Source organism: Cupressus sempervirens, chromosome 11 (assembly GCF_028749045.1).
Source record: "Cupressus sempervirens isolate cs-2001-9-10 chromosome 11, ASM2874904v1, whole genome shotgun sequence".
In the NCBI taxonomy this organism is placed as follows: domain Eukaryota; kingdom Viridiplantae; phylum Streptophyta; class Pinopsida; order Cupressales; family Cupressaceae; genus Cupressus; species Cupressus sempervirens.
This window is the reverse complement of record NC_143128.1, coordinates 102,962,635-102,984,572: the sequence shown is the minus strand read 5'-3', so window position 1 is coordinate 102,984,572 and position 21,938 is coordinate 102,962,635. Positions and strand designations below refer to the sequence as shown.

Here is a 21,938-nt window from a genome sequence, read left to right as displayed (position 1 = left end):
ATTGCAAGCGAGCTGTTATAAATTGGCAATATATGTGTGTGTTCCCTTAAATACTTCAATTTCAAACTTATGTCCCTCTATGTAATAATCAAGAGGCCCCCTTTTAAATGCTTTGCCACAATGACCTTACCCATCTGTGTGGATACAATCTACAGAGTGTAAGTGGATTATTTGCCACCATCAAGGGAAAGAGCATAATTTCGGGAAACCAAATCATCATTCCCAACTTTGGAAGCAATGGGTATGGGAATTGGTGAGTATTTGAGGGACTTTGCATTTGAGCCTCAAGAGACTTGGAAAGCTTCGATGCTCCAGATTCAAGAGCTTTTGAAAGCCTTAGAAGTCAACAACAAATGTTTTGTAAATGAATGAAGGATCTTAATGATGTCAATGAGACCATCAGTCTAAGGGACCACAAATCAGAAGTCTTAATCCTGACTCCTTTCTAGATCCAACCTCCTACTATGAATCTTGACAATCAATCCAGCAGTTTGTCGTATCTTATCATCATCAAACAAATTGTGTAAGCTTATGCCATCCCCTAAGATGACCCTGTATTGAGCCTGAATATCCTCATATGCCTTACAATCAGTAAGTGACATTCTGTCTCAACCACCCCTTTTTCGCAGAATCTGCAAATCCTCTCCTCTCACTCCTCTTTAGGATTCTCCCATCTACCAATCTTACAACTGAGATGATGTGATCCAATCCTCAACTGAGCAATTAACATCCTAGCCTTACTATTAATAGCTGACCCCAGATATGCTTGATCCTCATGCCCCTTAGAAGGATTAAAATTTTTGATATAATATGTCTTTTTCCAACCCACGTTAAGAGACCACATGGCAGTTTGAAATTTTCCCCTAACAAACTTCTTTACTTACGTGTTAGTGAGAGCCTTGATAAACAAAAACCAATATTCTGAGCAAGGCAAGATCACAATTGACATTTTAGAAAATGATTTATTCTCACTCATCCTCCAAATTTGGGGTTTCATTTTCTCCAAATTCACAGTTTCATCCAATCCAATTGGATGTTCGCCGACTCACAAGGGAACACTTTACAATATCATTCAAAAAACTGGTCTCATCCTCATTATTGCTGACCTTGTAGCCAAAATGAAATGAAATGTTATGATGTGTCGTTTTCTACTCATTGAGCTTTTTCTTGTCGTATCTACCTTTCTCTTTGTGCTATGAGAATGCATCAACATACATGCACATTCCTTCTTGTACCCATCGGAGATCGGAGATGTGAACGTGATAGAAAATGGGAATGATAGTTGCACCAATTTTAAGCATGAAGCATAGCTCAAAGAGACACAATAACGATTGGGCATAGTTGGGAGAAAACATTGTAATGTGAAGGGAGGACTTCTCCATTGTTGTTTGATTTCCTGCAGGAATGAAATCACCAAGCTCAATTTCTACACCGAGGAAAGCTCAAAAAACCATGTTGATAAGTGTGTCATAAATTTTGGTGGCAAGTGTGTTTTATATGCTCGACATGCTATGGTGGGTCAGTAATTCAAGTATGAAACTACTTAGGGAGTTCACTGGCAGGCCTCGAACTGTCACCGAGAATTACCATATCTCATGGAATCGTCACTCATCCTTGATCAAATTTGGATTATTACTATTATCTACCTCCATGGTATCTTCGCACGATGAGTAGTTTGAAATTTCCTCTCAATCCATTTCCTTCATTCGCTGACTATTGTGTCTACTTCCCATTGAGGAGGCCTTTGTGTTTGTTTATTTATGTTTTCCTTTTTTTTGCTTTACATTTGCAGTTGGCTCTGATACCATGTTAAGATTTAAGGATCGTTTCTACAAAGTACTTACATTGCCATGGTTATAAATGTGCTCCAAATGCAGATTTCAATCTCATATAAATATGAGACAAGACATATCTCATGAAGAGACATGTCTCTAGGGTTTAATCATCATTTAATTAATATATTAAAAATAATAATTTGTATTATGTATATGTATATGTATATGTATATGTATATATGTATAATATATATATATGTATTATATATAATATATATGTATGTATGTGTATATATATACATATATATATATATATATATATATATATATATATATATATATATATATATATATATATATATAATATAATAATATATATTTATATAACATGAATAAATATATATAGGAAATGATGACTTACCAATAACAACAATGTATCTTAGACTAAAGCTACAACTTTAACACCGTGGATTGGGTTAAATTTGACAATTGTATCGAGCATTGATAGTTCGAACTTTTGGCACAACAACAAATGATTCCAACAATTGGTATTAGAGTCTTGCGTCACGGGTTCAAGTCTCCCTTTAATGGATGTTGAAGGCTCATTCGGTGTTGAGAGAGAGATTGTTGACTTGGTGGTCACCATATCCTTAGAGATTCATGACATGGCTTAACCGCCTCCCGTGGTTTAGGTTAAATCTAACATTTGTATTGAGCATTGACAGTTCAAACTTTTGGTGCAACTACAAATGAACAAAGATGTGGCAGAATCCCTTAACTCCTCAAAATCCAAAGGTCTCTCCTTCTATAACATGGTCAAAATGGAAATGAAATGGATGATAACAAGGTTGCAAGATTTTAGGAAAAATTGGTTGCAAGGGAGTGTTTCTCTGAAGTTGTAATAAAGGGAAGGAAGACTCAAGGTGGCTGAAATCCTTAAACTTGAGGAAATCATGCCAAAGTGTCTTATTTTCTCACTAGTTAGGAAAGTTACCATTATTTTCTTATTGGCCCATAAATTGACACCCTCATGTAATTGGTTGTAAATTTGACAACCCTAATTAGGGTTTGTAAGGTTAAATCATGGCCCTTGATCTTGGATTGATCTTGGCCCTTAGTGTAATTGGACATCTATAAAAGACCAAGGACTTCTCAGTTGCAAAGAGTTAGACAGTTGGAGGAGATTAGAGTGGGCTAGCTAAGGGAAAGACTTGATCAAATCCTTGCTATTATGCTTTTAAAGTAACAGATAATTCATTGTTGGTTCTTCACGGTGATTTCCTTAATGTTACTTTGAAGTGTTGCATGGTTCCCTCAATATTTCACTTGGATTCAATTTATTTTTGTGTTGTAATAGTTTAGTTGAATGAAAGTAATTGTAGGTGTTTTCTTAACAGACTCAAACAAATCCAGGTCACTAACCTCGTGCTGATGGTGAGAGTACCATGTGTGGCAAGTCGAAGATTGAAAGCACTTAACTTCAATTGATATTCAATCTTTAGTTTGCATCCATTTGATGGGATTGAAGAAAGGATATTGATTTGAAAGTCATTTGAGTGTACCTTAAACGATTGCACTAGGAGGGTGGAGCTGTTGATTAAGCTACATCTAGTGGTGTCCAAGTCATCCATGATTCCTTGCAGTCATAGTTAGAAAGTAGAAGAAGTAAGTTTAAGTGGAATAGAAATTGGAAAATCAAATATATTTTCATTGCACACTCTAAAGCCAAATCTCTAGAGGTAAGAGCAGTCGATATCCATTGACTCAATAGCATAAGTCCCCTAACTGATTATCCACAATTAATGTGACCTTGAAGTCATGTCATGATCTTACTTTGCAAGCTTAGGAAGTAACAGTGTTATAATACTCACAACAACAGTAGAATATGCCACTCCTCTGGTCTTCTCAAGTTCTCAACATGCATCATCCTGCCCATGCATTTTACAGATCCTTTGAACCATTAAAAATAACCTTTCAAATACACAAAGCAATGTACTCATCCACCAATTACACGAGATAATTCAATATATACATCATATTCCAATATATAAAATCAAACATCATATTCTTTTGCAACACAACAGGGGCTCAAAACAATTACATTTTTCCCTCTATTTGATGACTTAGCCAATAGGGACCTCTTAGCCACCTCCTCTAAATGCATGGCTTCAAAACTTTGTGCAAAAGCTCCATGACCATGTGAGCCTATGTACACGTATCTCTTCTATGTGGTCTTCACAAATCTAACCCTACTATCTCCGTCTGTATTTATTCACTTTGGCACAATTTAACTTCATTTTCTATGAATATATCAGATTAGATTGCATTGGCCTTTGCATGTTTGGTATGGAATTGGATCGAGCCCTTTCAAAAAGTTAACAAAAGAGAAGTAATGTGTCTGGGATGAATATGTGATGACAAACAAGCAGAAACATTCCTCAAAGGCACTAATGTCTCTTAAATTCGATGTGCCAGACAAAAATATCATATTACATTGAATATCTAAAATATTAATATATTAAGGCTTAAGCAATCTTTTCAAGGAAAATTTAACTAAGCTCAATCCTTGCTGTGACCTGTCAATAAATGATGTTGTGGAAAGATAGCCAACTTACAAAAAAAATTCCTCATTCAATCTGTTGTTTGTCAATTTCAAGTGGCACAGCCTGGAAAAAAAACACTAAAACATTGTCTAAACATTCAGAAGATGAAAGGAAAACAAGATCCAAGGACAATGTCTAATTACTAAAGGGAGAGGCTGTTCCCAGGACCAAATCAAAGACACAAATGAGGGAAGATATATATTAGAAATTCTCAAGAAATCCTATATTACTGAATAGAAGTTTGCAGCCAAACAATGACAGTGCAGCCTAATATATGCAACCTTGTAATTTAAGTTTATTCTGTTGAAAAAGATGCCATTCAGATCAACAAAATTTATCCTCGGCATTCGGTGTAACATCTATTTTCCAAACCATACTTGCTTGTTATAAGCAATACTGATTTAGTAATATTAGAGAACATCTCTCCCATGAATATTAAGCTTTAGGAGATCATTTTCATCTTTACTGATAGAACTGCAAATGCGAATCAATTTGAAGTGAAAAGGACATTTCTTTAAGTGGGCTTATGTCTGCATTATGCATATCCAAAAAGTTCTTAGGATATTCTGATTGCAATTATTTACAATGATGATGTGAACTAGGATTGACTTGTATCATCCAAAGTTGTCATTAATTGACTTGTAAGGTTGATAACCTGAAAAAAGAAAAGTTCAGTAAATGGCAATGAGTTAAAGAAAATAAAAATGGCAAATTCTGTTTATCCCATGCTAAACATAATGTTCATTGGAAGAGGGAAGAAAGGGAGGGGAATATCATGGGTTCAAATGCCTACAAACAAGTCCACTGAGAATAAATGGTTAAAGAATTAATTTGCGAATTCAACAGAAGGATTAAATCAAAATTGTATAAAATAAGATCACGGAAAAAAGAAATGAAACAGGCAAACATCTGAATCCATTGCAACCCTTTTCAACATTAAGGTTTGCAGTCAATTTCAAGGCACTTCCTCTAATTGACATGTTGGAAAAGCTTGAGATTAGGGCTCCTACAATAACAAGTAATGTGTACATTACAAAGTCAATGCCAGATAAGCATAAATAAAAATCTATGAGTACCATCGTGCCATATGAATAACTGATGCAATTGAGGAGAATCATTTTCTACTTTCCAGCCCTTCTGGTGAAGCAATTTGGAGCTGATGACAAACATGAAGGATGCAACGCATCTAGATAGATCTGATAAACAAGGTTTGTCAATCCCAATAGCAATATGGGTTGGTAAATGGAGAAATCTTCTCCTAATCAATGCTATCTTCTCAAAAGATCATCAAAAAATGCATAATGGTGATTATATCAGGATGCATATTAGGCATGTTCATAGAATATGCACACCATTTACTCTGTACAACAACTTAACAATAGAAACCATCTGAATTAACAGCAATGGGGCCAAACGATCAAACAAAATACTGCAACAACTACAAATAAAAGGTATCAAATAGAACATGTAACAATGCTAATAACAATTTTAAGAAATAAAGCTGGTACACAAATAAGTAAGGCCGGTCTTGTGGCAGAACAAATAAATAGCCTGGTTTGAACTTTTTTTCTCCCAATTATTCCTGTCAGAATCCATACAAAAAAATTTTGTAATGTTCAGAAAAGATATCATGCATTTTTTGTCTCTAAGAAGTGATGACAGTGCATCCCCCAGGAATCAAGTTACAACTATGGTTCAAAAATCTCAATAAAATGGTCGAATAAAAAATATTCGAGTAAAAAAAACTAACCAACAACTTGTCACTGCCATTTATACAAAGAATTATATCAATCCCAGAAAGAAAATGCCAACCACAGCAAATCAACATAATTTTTTAAAGAAAATTGCAATAAAAAATCGACTCACCAAGGCCTGTAAGTGTAATGCATACCACTGGCGCTTCTGAGTTGTTAACAATTCTGGATTGAAAGATGACTTCCACTCAGACTCCCGGGAATGCAAACCCCATTTCCAAACTTTCTGCAACTGTCGCTTCCATTTCTGCAAATTATGGTTATGTTGTTGCTTTGCAGAAACAACTATTGAGGGACTAGGTCGGACACTTTGTGCTGCTACCACTGCAGCTCTAGCTACCTCTTCAGTAGTCTGATTCAGTATCGAACCTAAATTCTGATCCATTCCTGCATTTAACTCTCCCATTATAATATCATCTATCCTGTATCTGTGCCTACCTCTTCCTGCTCCTAGATGGAATTTTAACTTAAAATTCCAATATCTTCTGAGCAAATAATCAAAATGCCAAAGAAATTAACTGAAACTGAAAACTGCTAGCCAGTCTGTACTGTATCACGATGCAGAAATCCTAGCAAGACCTCTTAAGTTATCAAAGCTAAACAATTCTTCCAAGCCATCCAGCTACAATAAACTTCTCCCTTAATTCTTGCCTAATAATTTGGGAAGTGAAAATGTTTACTGTCCAGCTCTTGATTGGAGCTTCAAAGAAATCAACCTGATCACTGCAACTTAGAAGTTACAAACAAGGTAAACATTACAATTTACCTATCCAAAAAACGAGATACAGCTATTACCATCCACCGTTTAAAGAATTTAATATACCGTGCAACCAAAAACAAGATGCACTTATTGCCATCTCCAATTGAAGGAATTTAAAGCACTTTGCACCCAAAAACAAGCTCCAAATTTTATAAATGGAATTCCTTTTCCAGTCAACTGCAGTTCAACAACAAAAATTTGGAAGTCCAATTAAAATCTGTTCAGTCTCAAGAGAAAGTCTCAAACACGAAATCAATGAAAAACATCCTCTCCTCTTCTAGACTGCCTTGTAAACCAAACCTTTTCCTCCTCTAGAACTGTAAATTCTGCATTAATTTGTGCTCCTTGAAAACTAATTCAGCGAGTTATCAAATTTATGAGCATTTAACTCTCTGCTCTTCAAAATGAGCTCATAACTCATACTTCTCCACCTAAAAATGCCTGTGAATTCTGCGCCTAATATATTAACCAACAACAACACCAAACTTCGTTTCCCTGAAGATGATAAAAACATCGACAGCTTCAACACGGCTTGTTCATAAAGACTTCAATACATCATCCCTTTTGCCAATTCTGCAGCCCAAAGAAACTCTGGATAGACCAATGTCCAAAACCAGGCATCTCCTTCCTCCTGCTGCTCATAACCTATCTGATACCTCGGATTTGATCTTGAAACTACACTAGCAACTTCGTGCGCTTTATAACAAAAATCTTCCCTCATGTTTTGCCCTTCTGCACCATCGAAGCATGAAAATCCTCAACTTTTCACCCATCATTCAACCTAACCGCCATAATAATAAAACATAACTTCCACACTGCAATAAGCAGTCTGTAGCACTAATATTCACCCAATATCCAGAAAACGTGAAAAGAAAACCTTAAATACCAACAGTGATTTAAAACCTATATCCTCTGTATTTCATTAAATAGATGAATTCCCCTGCAATTCGAAACATCCACTACCCTCGTATAACAGCCCTGATATACGCACAAAATGTATGCTCTGCATATATCCCTGTAAAACTATCCGCCGTCTCTTTCTACCGGCAGTTCCGTCTTCAACCACGCCTCTGGTTCCAGTACCTAACCAAAAAAGATAAGTTGTAAAATTCAGTCCATTCACCTAGGTTAACTGATTTATTCCCACTGAATTTTCAACTGGCACCGATCGATACTGAAATGTTTAAACAAGACTTTCAATATTTTATGTATACTTCATATATTTCCATACTGGAAACATAATCGAATCTCCGCTACATATGTATATGCGTATACTGCAAAAAACAAGTCTTTCTCTGTTTGTACTTTAAATGTTTCCATCCTACAAAACTTAAACAAATCTTTCCTACATGTTTGCTTGTCTATAGTTCAAATCTTTCCGCAATGAAAACGATCAACAAAGATTCCTTGTGCATAGTAAACATTTTATACAAATCGTTCCTCTATATTTCTTTGAATATTCCTATAAATTTCTCAGTATATCGTTCAAATCTTCGCATAACGAAAAATACTTAACCAACCTCTAAATACTGAAAAATCTTTAAAAAAATCTTTCAATTCTCAAGAAATCAGATACAACTTTCTTGGGCAAACTTCAAATCTTTTCCATTCTGGACATTTAAACAAAAATTTCCATGTATACATCTCAAATCTTTTAATCCTGAAAACTAAGGACAACAATTTCCCTAAATAAATTCACTGCCCATGCCTCAAACCTTTCCTATATATTTACCTGCGCAGCCAAATTTCAAGAAAAATTCCACATAGCTTTAATGGATTTGCTTCCTAGGATTCCATGCTTCATTAATCCTTCAAAGATTGCATGCAAATAATCACTGAACAAAGAGAATCGCACCAGATGCTGTGGCAATTCAGCTTCCTAAAGACGCAATAAAAAGCAATAACAGTGCTTTTCTCTGCATATTATTCGGCATTCAGGCCATGGATGTAGAGGTTGTAACAAACTTTGACAGAAACACTGATTCGAACTTGAGACCCGTGATGTGCAAAGTCTCGTTTTATTATTGTTAGTGTTTTTTTTTTCACTCTCTTGTTTGTTGCGCTGTATGATTGCAACAGAGGCCGAGTTGTACGGTCGCTGCAAAGAGGGGCCGAAGCATTTATGGCCGGGAATAGGATGCGGGCGCTAGAGGGATGCTGAAGCTTTCTAATTTTTTAAGCGGTAGGGTCACATGGGGCGGTTGAAAGCTAAGACCTCGTAATACATAGGGTTAGTTGATTTTTACTGTTTTGTTAACTACAGTTGATAACTAGACCCAGATTTTTATCAAGGGAGAGGAAATTACTAGACCCAAATTTTGGGGTTTGGGGGAAGGTCGACATGACTCTATTAAGAATATTTTTTTCTTATGATATTAAATGTTATTCTATTTTATTATTATTAATTGAGTTATTTTGTCTTCTTTTTTAATAGTAAAAGTTATTTTATTTTATGTACTTAGATTAATAAGAATGGATAAATGCTCTTAAAAGTCATTATATTTTTATGGGAGTTGAATTAATTACACTGGATACAAGTGGACCATTTTGAAATGTTATACTTTTAATTAAATAAGTTTTTATTAAATGTAAGTGGATTGGAAGGATTTAATATAAGGTGAATATATTCTATTTAATATTTTAATATATTTAAATGAGTTTATGTTTTAATTGAAAATTTTAATTAAATTATTCTTATATTATCTAGTGGCTATATCATATATAATTTGGTTATTTTATATTTGATAGATATAAAAAATCTGAAATGAATAGAGAGATTCATGGTATATCATTAATTCTTCTTTAATTAAGGTGGTCCATTTTTTAAGGTCAATATCTCATTTTCAATTGAGTTTTTTAGTGAAAAGTAATTGAATTATATAGATATCGGCATTTTTTTTTTATGTAGTGGATAATAATATTATGGAGGACCATACATTTAATGTAGAGGTTGTCTTCGAATTAAGTTGTTATGAATATAAGGATCTAAAGTCACCAAGATATTAACTTCACTTTTTCACACCTCTGTGAAATTTGAACAATGGTAGAGATGGTGCTTAAAAAAATTTGAGTGCATCATATATGAATCTTGTGTTTTGGTGGGTGAAAGTGTCTTGTATATTAGAATAAGATATATGAAGTTCATCTTTTATTTTAAATATATGTTTTTATAATTGAAACATTAGTAAGAATGATTCTATACAATAGTGCAATAAACCTTAAAAGTGTGCTAACATTGTTTAAATGAAAAAATTATTATGTAAGAGAAAAACAACCTTATATGAGTTGAATTGTGTTAGTTAAATCAGAAGAAAGTCAAATTCTAGCCTATTTCAATAATATATGACATTTTTTCTCATGCAAAATGCTCCTTCAAATTGAAAAAAAGAGAGGTCATGTGCATTTAATGCTTCTTCAATTGAAATGGTTCACACAAGTTAAATGAAGAGGAAATCAAACCCTCTTAGTATGAGGTAAGAATAAGCTTCATATAGAAAATATTATTTGAAAAGAGAAAAAAACAATAGAAGACCTCATGCATAAAACATTCATTCAGATTCTTTTATCGTACATATAGAATTATATTAAAAAGGAAGGAGAACTTGAACCATTATAATCTTTCCTTTCAAATACATAAATGTGTATTAAGATCTAAACATGTTTTTAATGTGAGAAGAGAAGGAAGGTTAATGGTGTCATAAAATCAAAATTGAAAACTGAGTTAGTTTGAAGAAATCAATGTCCTTCAAACCTTAGTGAAATGCTTTTAAATCTTAATAACTACTTTATCAACAAAGTGTTTAAACCATAACACTGCATATTAAAAATATTTTTTTAACACCTAAACAATGACACAAAAAGTTACTAATGACATTAGAATAGTTTAAACAAGTAAATACATCATATCCGCTTTTGAAACATAATGATCAAAGATACTAGCAAAATGAAATTTATTAGAGGGGCCATCATTGGGCATACTAAGAAAGGACTTCACCCCCCTCATACTTACAATTACAAAATAGGGGTGAAGAATAGTACTAACTAAAGGCATATATATTCACAATTTTTATTAATCGTACTACTATCAATCGAGCAAGTATATAGCAGTGGTTTCAATTATGCCAAAATTAAACCTTGAAAATAAGAAATCTTTTCAGAATCACATGCCCCAACCATCATTAACATTGAGGGCATTAATCATATCAACAGAGCAAAACTAATCATCCCAACTGACAACTTCATGGTCTGTTAATAAGATAGTTGCATATGTAGAGCTTCCCATATTAGGATTATCATTCAAGCAAGCAGTAGTTCTTCCATTCTCATATTTAATGCTAAAAGATTTCATTGTCATATCTAACTTTTCAAGCTCCTCCAACAATGATTTGTATTGGTTCAAATATTTGACAACGTTAGCATCATCTTTATAGACAAGCACATATCCTTCTCAAACAAGCACCATAAACTAGGTCATAGAGATTTCCAAAGATAGGGAAACCTGAACCATAATGAAAAAATGAGTGACTGATTTTAAGCTTAAACTCAATAAGTCTTCTAACATTCTTTGGAAAAACCTCTCATTCATTTCTCTCCACAACAAAACAAACAAGAAGTTATTAATAAAAGATAACACAAAAAATTATAATCAATCAATTGTAAAAGAAAAATATAAAACCTGAATTAATCAAAAATAAATTAAAATTACTAAAATAACAACTACCATACCATTTTAAAACATTTAAAAATGTCATTTATATGATTTTATGTATTATAAGTGGTCTTTAACATTATAAAAATAAACTAAGCATTAAAATAGGAAGAAACATCAAAACATTCATCACAATTTCAAAACAAAAGAATTTTGTAAAACCATTAAAAACTTGAAAGTCAATCTTTTGCCTCTTTGAAAGTTGTGACAATAAGCTCCATGTTCAGCCCCGAATTATTTGGAATAATTTTTACTATTGAACAATGGAGATTCACTATTTATTAAAAAAAAAACAATTTCTATGGTTTGACTGTAGGCCACGATCTCGTGCTATAATGTCCATTTTCATGCTGGATGGGATAAAATTATATATTTCATGATGCTGGCTTATGCGTACTCAATTCCCCATGAAAATGTGGATAATAAAATATAATCGATTGGAAGGAAAAAGTGGGGTTTGACTATAGAATATAATTTTTTAATCATTTACACTGTAAAAGAATTGTTTTAAAAAGGGTGAAGGTCACATAGGTTTGAATATTTAATATGCGGAAAGGACAAAGTGATCCCTGAGCTTAGACCAATGAAAAAGTATGTCTCTCGTTGCCTTCACAAAGGTAGAGTGTGATGTGTTTTATGTGGTTGGACACTTCCTCTCTCTTCTAGAGATGTTGGTCTATGTAAGGTTGGTATCACCTACCGAGGCATCCTATGAAGTCATAGCCTTACAAGACTTGCAAATGCATATAAAGATGTCACAATATCTAGTTTGTGCTTCAGGAGATCATGCATGATCCATATTATAAGATTTTGGGACAATATATGAAAATATGAAGGGAGGTGCGTCTAATTAGAGGAGGATTCCACTAAGGTAGATTATAATATGAGATTATCTAAAGTGGGACAAGGTGCTTGAGTGTTCAATTATTTGAAAATAATAGAATAAATATTAAAAATGAAATTTTATTGAAGAATTATATTATCTATATTTTTTATTTCAATCAAATTTAGATTAAGTTAATAGATGTATATAAGAATGTGGGGTTTTGTTGGCAATGGTATGATTAGCATGATTGGTTCTCTTTGGATGTATATTTGAATTTGTAAATGACTATAAATTAGTCTAGTCCTCAGCTTCTTTGTGTATGTAAACAAGAGTAAGTAATTAGGTAAGTGCGATTTCTTTTGCACTTTTTTTCTTAGTTTGGAATGTTAGTTAAAAGTAAAATTATTACAAAATCAATTTAAAAAAGTAAAACTATTAAAAGAAGATGTATGAACTTTAAAACGTGTATTTGATGCTTAGATTAGGAATGTCAATAAAAATAATATAACATCTTGAGTATTTTTGTATTCAAAGCATATTCAAACTAATGAGGGTTGTAAGAATCATTTATATGAAATTTTCCTATACAATGTTTAAGTATGATTTTTCTATTATTTTATTTTAAGTAAATGATTTTCTTATCATTTTATTTTAAGTAATATAAAAATGAACTTGTTTATTTTGAGATGTACTATTTCAAGTTATCTTGTGGTTAATTTGGTATTAGTATGCACAATAGGTGAATGCATTAAACCTTTTGAGTTATTCTCATTGAGTTGGAAATAATTCAAATCTATATAAGTGTGTGTGTTTGTGTGTGTGTGTGTGTGTGTGTGTGTGTGTACATACATATGTATATGTGTATATACACATATACATATCTATATGTGTAAATATAGATATACATATCTATATTCTCCTATACAATGTTTAAGTATGATTTTTCTATTATTTTATTTTAAGTAAATGATTTTCTTATCATTTTATTTTAAGTAATATAAAAATGAACTTGTTTATTTTGAGATGTATTATTTCAAGTTATCTTGTGGTTAATTTGGTATTAGTATGCACAATAGGTGAATACATTAAACCTTTTGAGTTATTCTCATTGAGTTGGAAATAATTCAAATCTATATAAGTTTTTGTGTGTGTGTGTGTGTGTGTGTGTGTACATATATATACATATGTATATGTAGATATATACATATATATACATATGTATATGTAGATATATATATGTATATGTATATATATATATATATGAATGTATATATATGTGTATATATATGTATATACATACATACATATATATATATATATATATATGTATATGTGTATATATATGTATATCTATGTATATATATGTATATATACATGTATACATATATATGTATATATATCTATGTATATATATGTATATCTATGTATATATATATATATGTGTATATATATATATATATATGTATATATATATATGTATATATATATATATGTATATATATATATGTATATATATATATGTATATATATATATGTATATATATAGATACATATGTATACATATATGTACATGTATATATACATATATGTACATGTATATATGTACATGTATACATATATATACATATGTATATATACATATATATACATGTATATATATATGTATATATATACATGTATATATATATACATATATATATACATACATCTATATATACATATATATAGATATATATGTACATATATATCTATATATACATATATATAGATATATATGTACATATATGTGTATATATATATATACATATATATATATGTATATATAGATGTATGTATATATATATATATGTATATATATATATACATATATATATACATACATCTATATATACATATATATAGATATATACATAGATATATATGTACATATATGTGTATATATATACATATATATATACATATATATATATATACATATATATATATACATATATATATACATATATACATATATATATACATATATATATATATATATATACTAGTTTTTTTTTAATGATAAACTTATTAATTGTAATAGTTGGAGAAAAAAATTGCAGATTTGTGCAAAGTTTAGAGTTTCCTCACAATAGTATGTGTGCATCTAATGACATTTTAGTTATTATTTTTTCTTTTCTTGGTCTCTTTGCCTTCTACACGTAATATGATGTTATTCAAAGTCCTTAGGGATGTGTATGAAATATTCATAGCAAATGATATGCATTCATGTGTGTTGTTAAACAAAATTCTACATGTATAATGTTATGCATTCATGAGTGTTCAAGTTACAAATTTACACTAGAGCTCTTGAACCTTGTTATATAAAGTAGTTGTAGATACTAAGAATGGTAGTCTCTTTGAAAAGATTAGTTAAAGAATAGTTGTTGTAACTAACTTTGTGCATTTATCGATCATAAATGGTACATTATAGATTGAGAGCATCGCAAATTAATAACAAGTTATAAATATTAATTTGGAAGAGATTTCCATATATTGTACTTAGAGATGGTTTTCATGTTATTTTATTTTAAGTCATGGGAATGTACATGTATATTTGAACATGCTTTATTACAAGACTTGACACAATTAATTTGATTTGAGTATGCATTATAAATGAATACATACAACCCTCTAGATTTGATTTTCATATTACTTTAAGTGTAGCAGAGTAATAGGTATTGTATTGGGGTTGTACATAAGTTGTATTGGTTGTGTTTTCAATTACGTACATTAATGCCTATCAAGACTAGTTTGACTTGGGTAATGTTAGTTGGTGTTTTAACCCCAATTTTAAAACTTGGCAACTTGGTCCCCTTGATAACTTTTTTCATATTTTTCCCCTTAGTCTCCCCTAATCTATGTTGAAAAATGCTTTATGGAGTCTTGTTTCAAGAAGTCAATGTTTAGATTGATTGCTATAATAGTGAACCAAGTGACACATGTGCCAAAACTTAAGATCGAGAAAATAAGTTCAAATGGTACGAAGCAGTTTTGAATCACTTTATACCTGTTGAACAAGGTTCAGTGATTCAATGGTTCAGAGTTCAAGTTTGCAGAGCTCAAGTTCCAACTTAATTTTCAGATGTATACCATTGTCAAACTTGGAATGTGAATTCAAACACAAATTCACTGGTCAACTTTCAAGTTTAGGTTCAAGGTTTAGAATCAGAGTTTCAGTTTCAGATCTCAAATTTTAAGTTCAAAGTTCAAAAGGTACGAATCAAAGTTAAATTTCAAGGTGTGAAGAAGCAAACTACATTCCATGAACCCAATCACATGATATCAGTCTCCCTAGATACCCAGAGATCCATATTTTGCTTAATAAAGCTACAATTGTTCATAATTGAAATGATAATTGGCGAAGTTTAATTGAATTACTTCATAAGTGAAATGGCATTCATCCACTCTATAAAGTATGTCTTGGATCTACTGCAATTGGTGTGGTTCACGACATATGTACCAACTGTTTCACATAATGCCCAAATCATGAAAGCATTGCTTTAGTGTATACTATTGGCAGTTTCCATGAGAGGAGATATGATTGTGAAGTTAAAATTATGATGACTCTATTCCATCATCGAGTTCAAAGGTAAAAGAAAATCTCAATAGAAGGAAGAAGAGAGATCCTCATTTTTATCAAAATTTCATTCTTTCAAATTATAGTGCCCTTTCGAAGAAGCTCTCGGATGTGCAGTTAAGAGATCTTCATTCCAATTGAGAAGGCAATACCTTAAATGGCTCCAGTGCGGGAATATGAGCACGTGGAAGGCATGTTGGTGGTCTTGAAAGATATTGATAAGAATAAGGAATTGTATGGCATGATGAAAGGGATCATGGGTTCTTAAAGAATTTTAGAATCGCACAAAAGAGTTGGTACACGCATAGAAGTAAAGGTTTGAGTCAAAAGATATACTCATGACATGATGGCGTCACCTTTTGAAATCCATAAGCGAGTATAGGATATACATGCAACATGTTTGATGGAGAACATGCACCAACTATTTGACCAAATGAAACTCCATACTGACAGCATTAGTGGTGATAGATCATGCATGTATTGTGTTTGTTGGAGAAACCAGACTCCTGTGGTTGGAAGACATCAAGCATAGTGCTCGAAAGGAGAATGAATGAGCTTGACTTTCCTTGATAGATGGCACACGGGCAATTGATAATCTTCAAACATCCAATGAATCTTAACGGCTCATCATGAACTGTTTTCCCAGAGTCTGGATGCACAAGGATGTATATGTCAATAGTTTGGCATTGAAACTGTTTGTGTGTCACAGGGATGTCCTGTACCAAAAGAAATGAAAACATTACTATGCTCATTCCGTTCCCCATGACATTTCACTTAAGTCAACTCCCAACCAATGTCTATGATAAAATAAGTGGCATCTTTAAATGAATTCAACATACAGGATGTATGAAGGCATGTTGTCATCCATAGTGTTGAAGCCAACCCAAGTTGATATCGGTTATGACCATAGTAGTAAGTTTTCCCCACCAAGTCCTATTGATCTTAGATTGGTTTTGACAAGTGAGTGTCAACACACTTAAGCCATTTACTTAGTTCACACCGAACTGGTAATATATGCCGAGTACAACATATAAACATTAGACCATGCTGAGTTGCAATGAGTGTCAAGTCACTCATGCGTTGAGTCACTCAAGTGTCGAGCAGATAGACCACACCAAGTGATTTAGGAGCCAAGTAAACAATGGATGCTGAGTAATGCAGGTGTTGAGTCAGAGCACAAATACATTACATGCCAAGCATCAATGACTTCATATGTCGAGTGACATAGTTTTGACATATTTGTTTGTAATGACACAAACAACTATGTAAACCATTTATAAGCCAACTTAAGATTATATTTTGATATTTTGGAGATAAGGACGAATCTATATTTGGATTTCCTATGCAATTACATGTAGCCAATCAGAAAATGGGAAGGTTTAAGTAGAAATATGGATGAGTCTCAGCTATAGATTCATACCTAACCCTAAGTCTCTTAGTCTTCTTAAGGAGGACGAATCCCTAAACTATCTATGAGTGTGTAAGGGATTAAAGGAGAAGTATAGAGAAGTTTGCATGCACAAATAGAGCATTCACAGAGACTTAGAAGTTACGAAGAAAGAGTGAATTGCAAAATCAATTAGAGAAGAATAGAGGATAGAGAGAAGGATACAACATTGAGACATCTGATCGAGAAGGATCAAAAAGATAAGTGTTTAGAGGTGATCTATCATTAGGCAGGCAAGTGCCAATTACAGGATCTATGCTAAGACATTTTAATAGGTGATTTCAATCAAATCTCTAAATAGAGTAGTCCTAGCAGGCTATATGAAATACTTTAGCAAGGTGCTTAATTAGTTGTAAGTTGAAGTCCTCTAACAAGGCACACTTCTAACAAGGTGTTGAAATCCTCTAACAAGATGAGACCTAACAGCCTTTGTAAGCCTTTAACAGGGCAAACCTTTCACAGGGTAGACCATGATTCATGGTCAAAACATTGTAACCTTAATTGGATACACTTTACAACTGCAATAGTGAAGATTTGTGGGTGTCATCCCCACCTCAGTTTTGCCTTCTCACTTGGAAGGTTTCTAAGTAATCATATATGGTGTTATGTGTGTGATTGCTTCAATGTTTACATGATTTAGATGTATGTACTTTACATGTTATTTTAGTTTATCTATTGAATGAATGAGATGGATGTGTGGTGAAAGTTTTATGGGTTCAAGTTTTTACTACTGATTCACACCTCCCCCCCACCCCACCTCAGAAGTTTACCTTTCCTATTGTAATTCCAATAATTGGTATCAAAGCTTTGTTCTCTGAAAGAGAAGCTTTGCAGCTTTGAGGAAAGATCTTGAAATGGAAGTGTACAAGTTGGAAAAGACTATTGAGAACCAGGAGATTGAAATGCATCTTATACTACATCAACTGAATGAAGCAAGAGAAGCTTTGAAGAGTTCCTTGAAGAGAAGAAAAGAAATTGCTATTGCGGAGAATGACACACAATATAAAGAGATAGACACTACTAAGTTATTTGTAGATGGAGACTCAAATGAATTTGATGCAGTAGTTGCAGATCTAATGAAAAATAATAGAATCCAAGCTAAGGAAATTAGAAATCTCAAGTTAGAACAAGAATCACAAGCCATATGGTTGAACAAAAGAAGAAAGCCATGGAAGACAAAGCCATGATTAAAGAAGAGAAAAGAGTTTTGACTAATAGACTAGAAGAGAAGCCAATAGAACTAACCAAGATTTCCAACATGCAATTGGATACTCTAAGTCAAATGATGAATGCCAACCACAAACTAAATGTCAAGGACATTGAGATAACTACATTGAAGTTGAAAAATGAACAATTGCAAAATGACCTAAAGAGAGAGAAGGAATTTGCTGAGAGTTTCAACAAACCAAATGAAGCCATCAAATACTTTGAGCAATTGCTGAAATCCCCTAGATCCAACAATGATACATCTAGACTAGGATACACAAGCATTGAAAAAGCAGAGTCATCCAAAAGTGCTAAAGAAAGGAACAACAAAGGTAAGAACTCCAAACCTACTTGTCATAATTGTGGTAAGAAAGGAGATATTGCTAATGTGTGTAGGAGAAAAACTACAAATCAAAATGCTAAGCCCAATAACATGGTTCACTGCCATAAATGCAACAAGCAAGGTCATCAAGCACATGAATGCAGAACTAGGACCATGAACTCACAAAGATTTGAAGGTTAGTGCTACAACTATCAGAGTATGGACATAGAGCTTTTAAATGTAGATCCAAATCCATGTGGTCATCAAACAAGCAAACAAAGGTAAGGAACAATGACAACTCTTATTATTGGGATTATAATACATTATATATCTGTCATTATTGTCAAGAATATGGACATGTTCCGGAGAATTGTATTAGGACACACTTTAGTAGTAACTACAAAAGGTGGTTAAGTCAAACCACATGCTTTCGTTGTTTGGAAACTGGTCACATCAGTAAGCATTGTCCAACTAGGTCAAAGGCACCAAGTTGTGAAATTGATAAAGGCAAAGGCAAGGCAGATGTTGAACACATTAGAGATGAGATGAACAAGACACGAAAAAAGAAAGATGATTGCAGCACATCAAATGGAGAAGCGATCACTTTACCCAATTGGTCATCAAGAGGTATGTGGGACTGATATTCAAGTGTTATATCATACATCAGTTCCAAAGGAGATAGTATAGAAAAGACTACATTAGCATGAATAAAGATGTAAGATGTTGAAAATTCAAGCTAAATCTTTACGTTTTCCATGTTGTTGCCGAGTATGAAATATTTCCTATGTATGCCAAGTGGAATGCTAGTTGATGTCGAGCTAGCAGTCTGACTAGTTGATGTCAAGCTCATAGTAGCTGTTGAGTGATGGAAATATCAATGGATGTCGAGTGATGGAAATATCAATGGATGCCGAGTGATCCTGAAATTGGTTGATGTTGAGCTTACAACTATGTAAGCACTCAACATTGAATGCAAGGTTTTTGAAGGGTATATGATCGATTTTTGCTCATTATTCATCATTTTGAATTTGAGCAAGAGCAAGTAGAGTAGAAGGCAATTTATAAACCTATTCAAAGTGTTTGCAAAGATTTTAGCAATGATCTCACACTAGTTTATTAGATTTGACAAGGTATTTATCACAAGCCAGTCTATGTAGTTTAATTTTGCATAAACCCTAGTTTGACAAAATGGCATCTAGTTCAAAAAATGTTGAAGGGAAGGAGATTTTAAATGTTTAGCTTGTTAGTAATGAAGTTAAGCAATCCATATTTAAAGCCATTCCTAAAATCGCCTATAAATAAGATCCTTCTGGGGCATTGTTAATGATCTCGCCAAACATAATTATGGTGCAAGATGTGAGGAGATATTACAATTTCAAGATAGGAGACATTAATGACATGGAAATTAGGAATGCATATAATAGGTTATGTGAAAATGGTGTTTTAAAGGGTGAATTCCAAATCATAAGGAGAAAGGGTTTAACACGAGCCCTAGATTTTCCAAATGTGTTTAAAACTGAGTGGATACGAATTATGCTAAGCCAAATTCATAATGGTTCCTTGTGGCTAGAAGGAGAACCAATCAAGATTACCAAGAGAATAATTCATAAGGTTACTGGCTACCCAACCCTGGAGAGGCCAAAGACACTCAGAAGTGATTCCAAGGAAGTAATTGAGAAGAACACTAGAGCAAAATGGAATAAGAGAGGCACAAAAATAGATACTATTGTTGATCCATTGTTGAGCTTTGTTGTAAAGGTAATCTCACATAAATTATATCAATCTAGTAGATTGAATAGTGTACCCTATATAGTTGTGGATGTTGGCTACAAAAATGTAAAGAAAGATCATATGTATGATCTAGCAAAGCTACAATTACAACAATTGATGGAGAACCTTGGAGCTATTAGAAAAACCAAGAGTGCACAATGCAAGTTTGGTTCAATACTGATTTGCATATTCTTTTATGTACAAAATACATTTTCCCTCTTTTGGTAATGTAGGATGGAAGACCAATAGGTCAATTGTGGTGCAGATCAATGAGTACATTGAGCAGATGGGAGAAAACTTTAAAACCTTGATGACAAGTTAATTTGAAGATTTCAAGAAATCAATGAAGGAAAGAATGAGGATACCGGTTTCTTTGGTCGAACAACACTATAATGACATATGCTTTCTTGTTGATGCTAATTACACTTTTGTGCAAGTTGCCACACTAAGGGTAAGATGGTTAAGACCACTTGGGTATGAAATTAATGTTGATGAAGCCTCAGAAGCCATCACTGCACTACTAGCAAAGGAAATAGATAAAACTGCAAAGATATTTGGCAACTATAAGATGGTAAAGTCAAAGATTACCATGGAGTTGAAAATTGCATCAGCCATTAAGAAGAAATATAAGATAGTGAAGAAGCTAAAAGACAAATTTGAAGAAGGTGTCGAGGAGGAAGAAGAAGAAGAAGAGGAGGAGGAGGATGAAGAAGAAAAAGAAACACAAACTCAAGCACCTCTTGCATTGACCCAAGGCATGGGAGAAGACAAGGAAGAGGAGAAAACTAAAGGTGTCAAGGGAGAAGAAGTCGAGGAAGCACCTACTCTTACCGAGCCAAAGAAGAGGAAGGCTAAGGCACAACCAGTGGCAAGGGCAAAGAAGATTGTCAAACCTAGCCCAGCCAAGCCCATTGCTCCTACCGCTAGAGCCAACACACATGCTACAACTCAGAAGGCCAAGGAAAAGACAAAGATAACATATCAAGGAGGCCAAGTGCAAACAAAAAAAAAGAAGAAAGTATGTGGCACAACTAGATTCTAATGAAGAGAAGACTAAATCATATGACAATAGCCAAAAACTTATGTGAAAATGTTAAGAATAATGTAGACATGTCAAGGTTTTCATAGGTTGTTTTTGATAAATTATGTAA

General features: G+C 32.9%; 1 protein-coding gene and 1 long non-coding RNA gene across 2 annotated transcripts in view; both read right to left on the bottom strand.

Moving 5' to 3' along the window:
- Positions 1–8,985, bottom strand: part of LOC149528413 (DENN (AEX-3) domain-containing protein) — an 80,783-nt gene extending 71,798 nt beyond the window's left edge. Inside the window, exons 1-2 of the mRNA XM_089809495.1 lie at positions 8,625–8,985; positions 6,245–7,975 (exon numbers count right to left, since the gene is read on the bottom strand). Of these exons, the coding sequence (XP_089665621.1) occupies positions 6,245–6,538 (294 nt within the window). The 5' untranslated portion in view covers positions 6,539–7,975; positions 8,625–8,985. The remainder of the gene's footprint in view (positions 1–6,244; positions 7,976–8,624) is intronic.
- LOC149528414 (uncharacterized) lies at positions 3,334–3,990 on the bottom strand. The gene is made up of 3 exons (XR_016358635.1): positions 3,877–3,990; positions 3,647–3,703; positions 3,334–3,411 (listed from the first exon to the last, which is right to left on the bottom strand). It is a non-coding gene; the product is annotated as an uncharacterized LOC149528414 (long non-coding RNA).
- Positions 8,986–21,938: the final 12,953 nt, after the last annotated feature.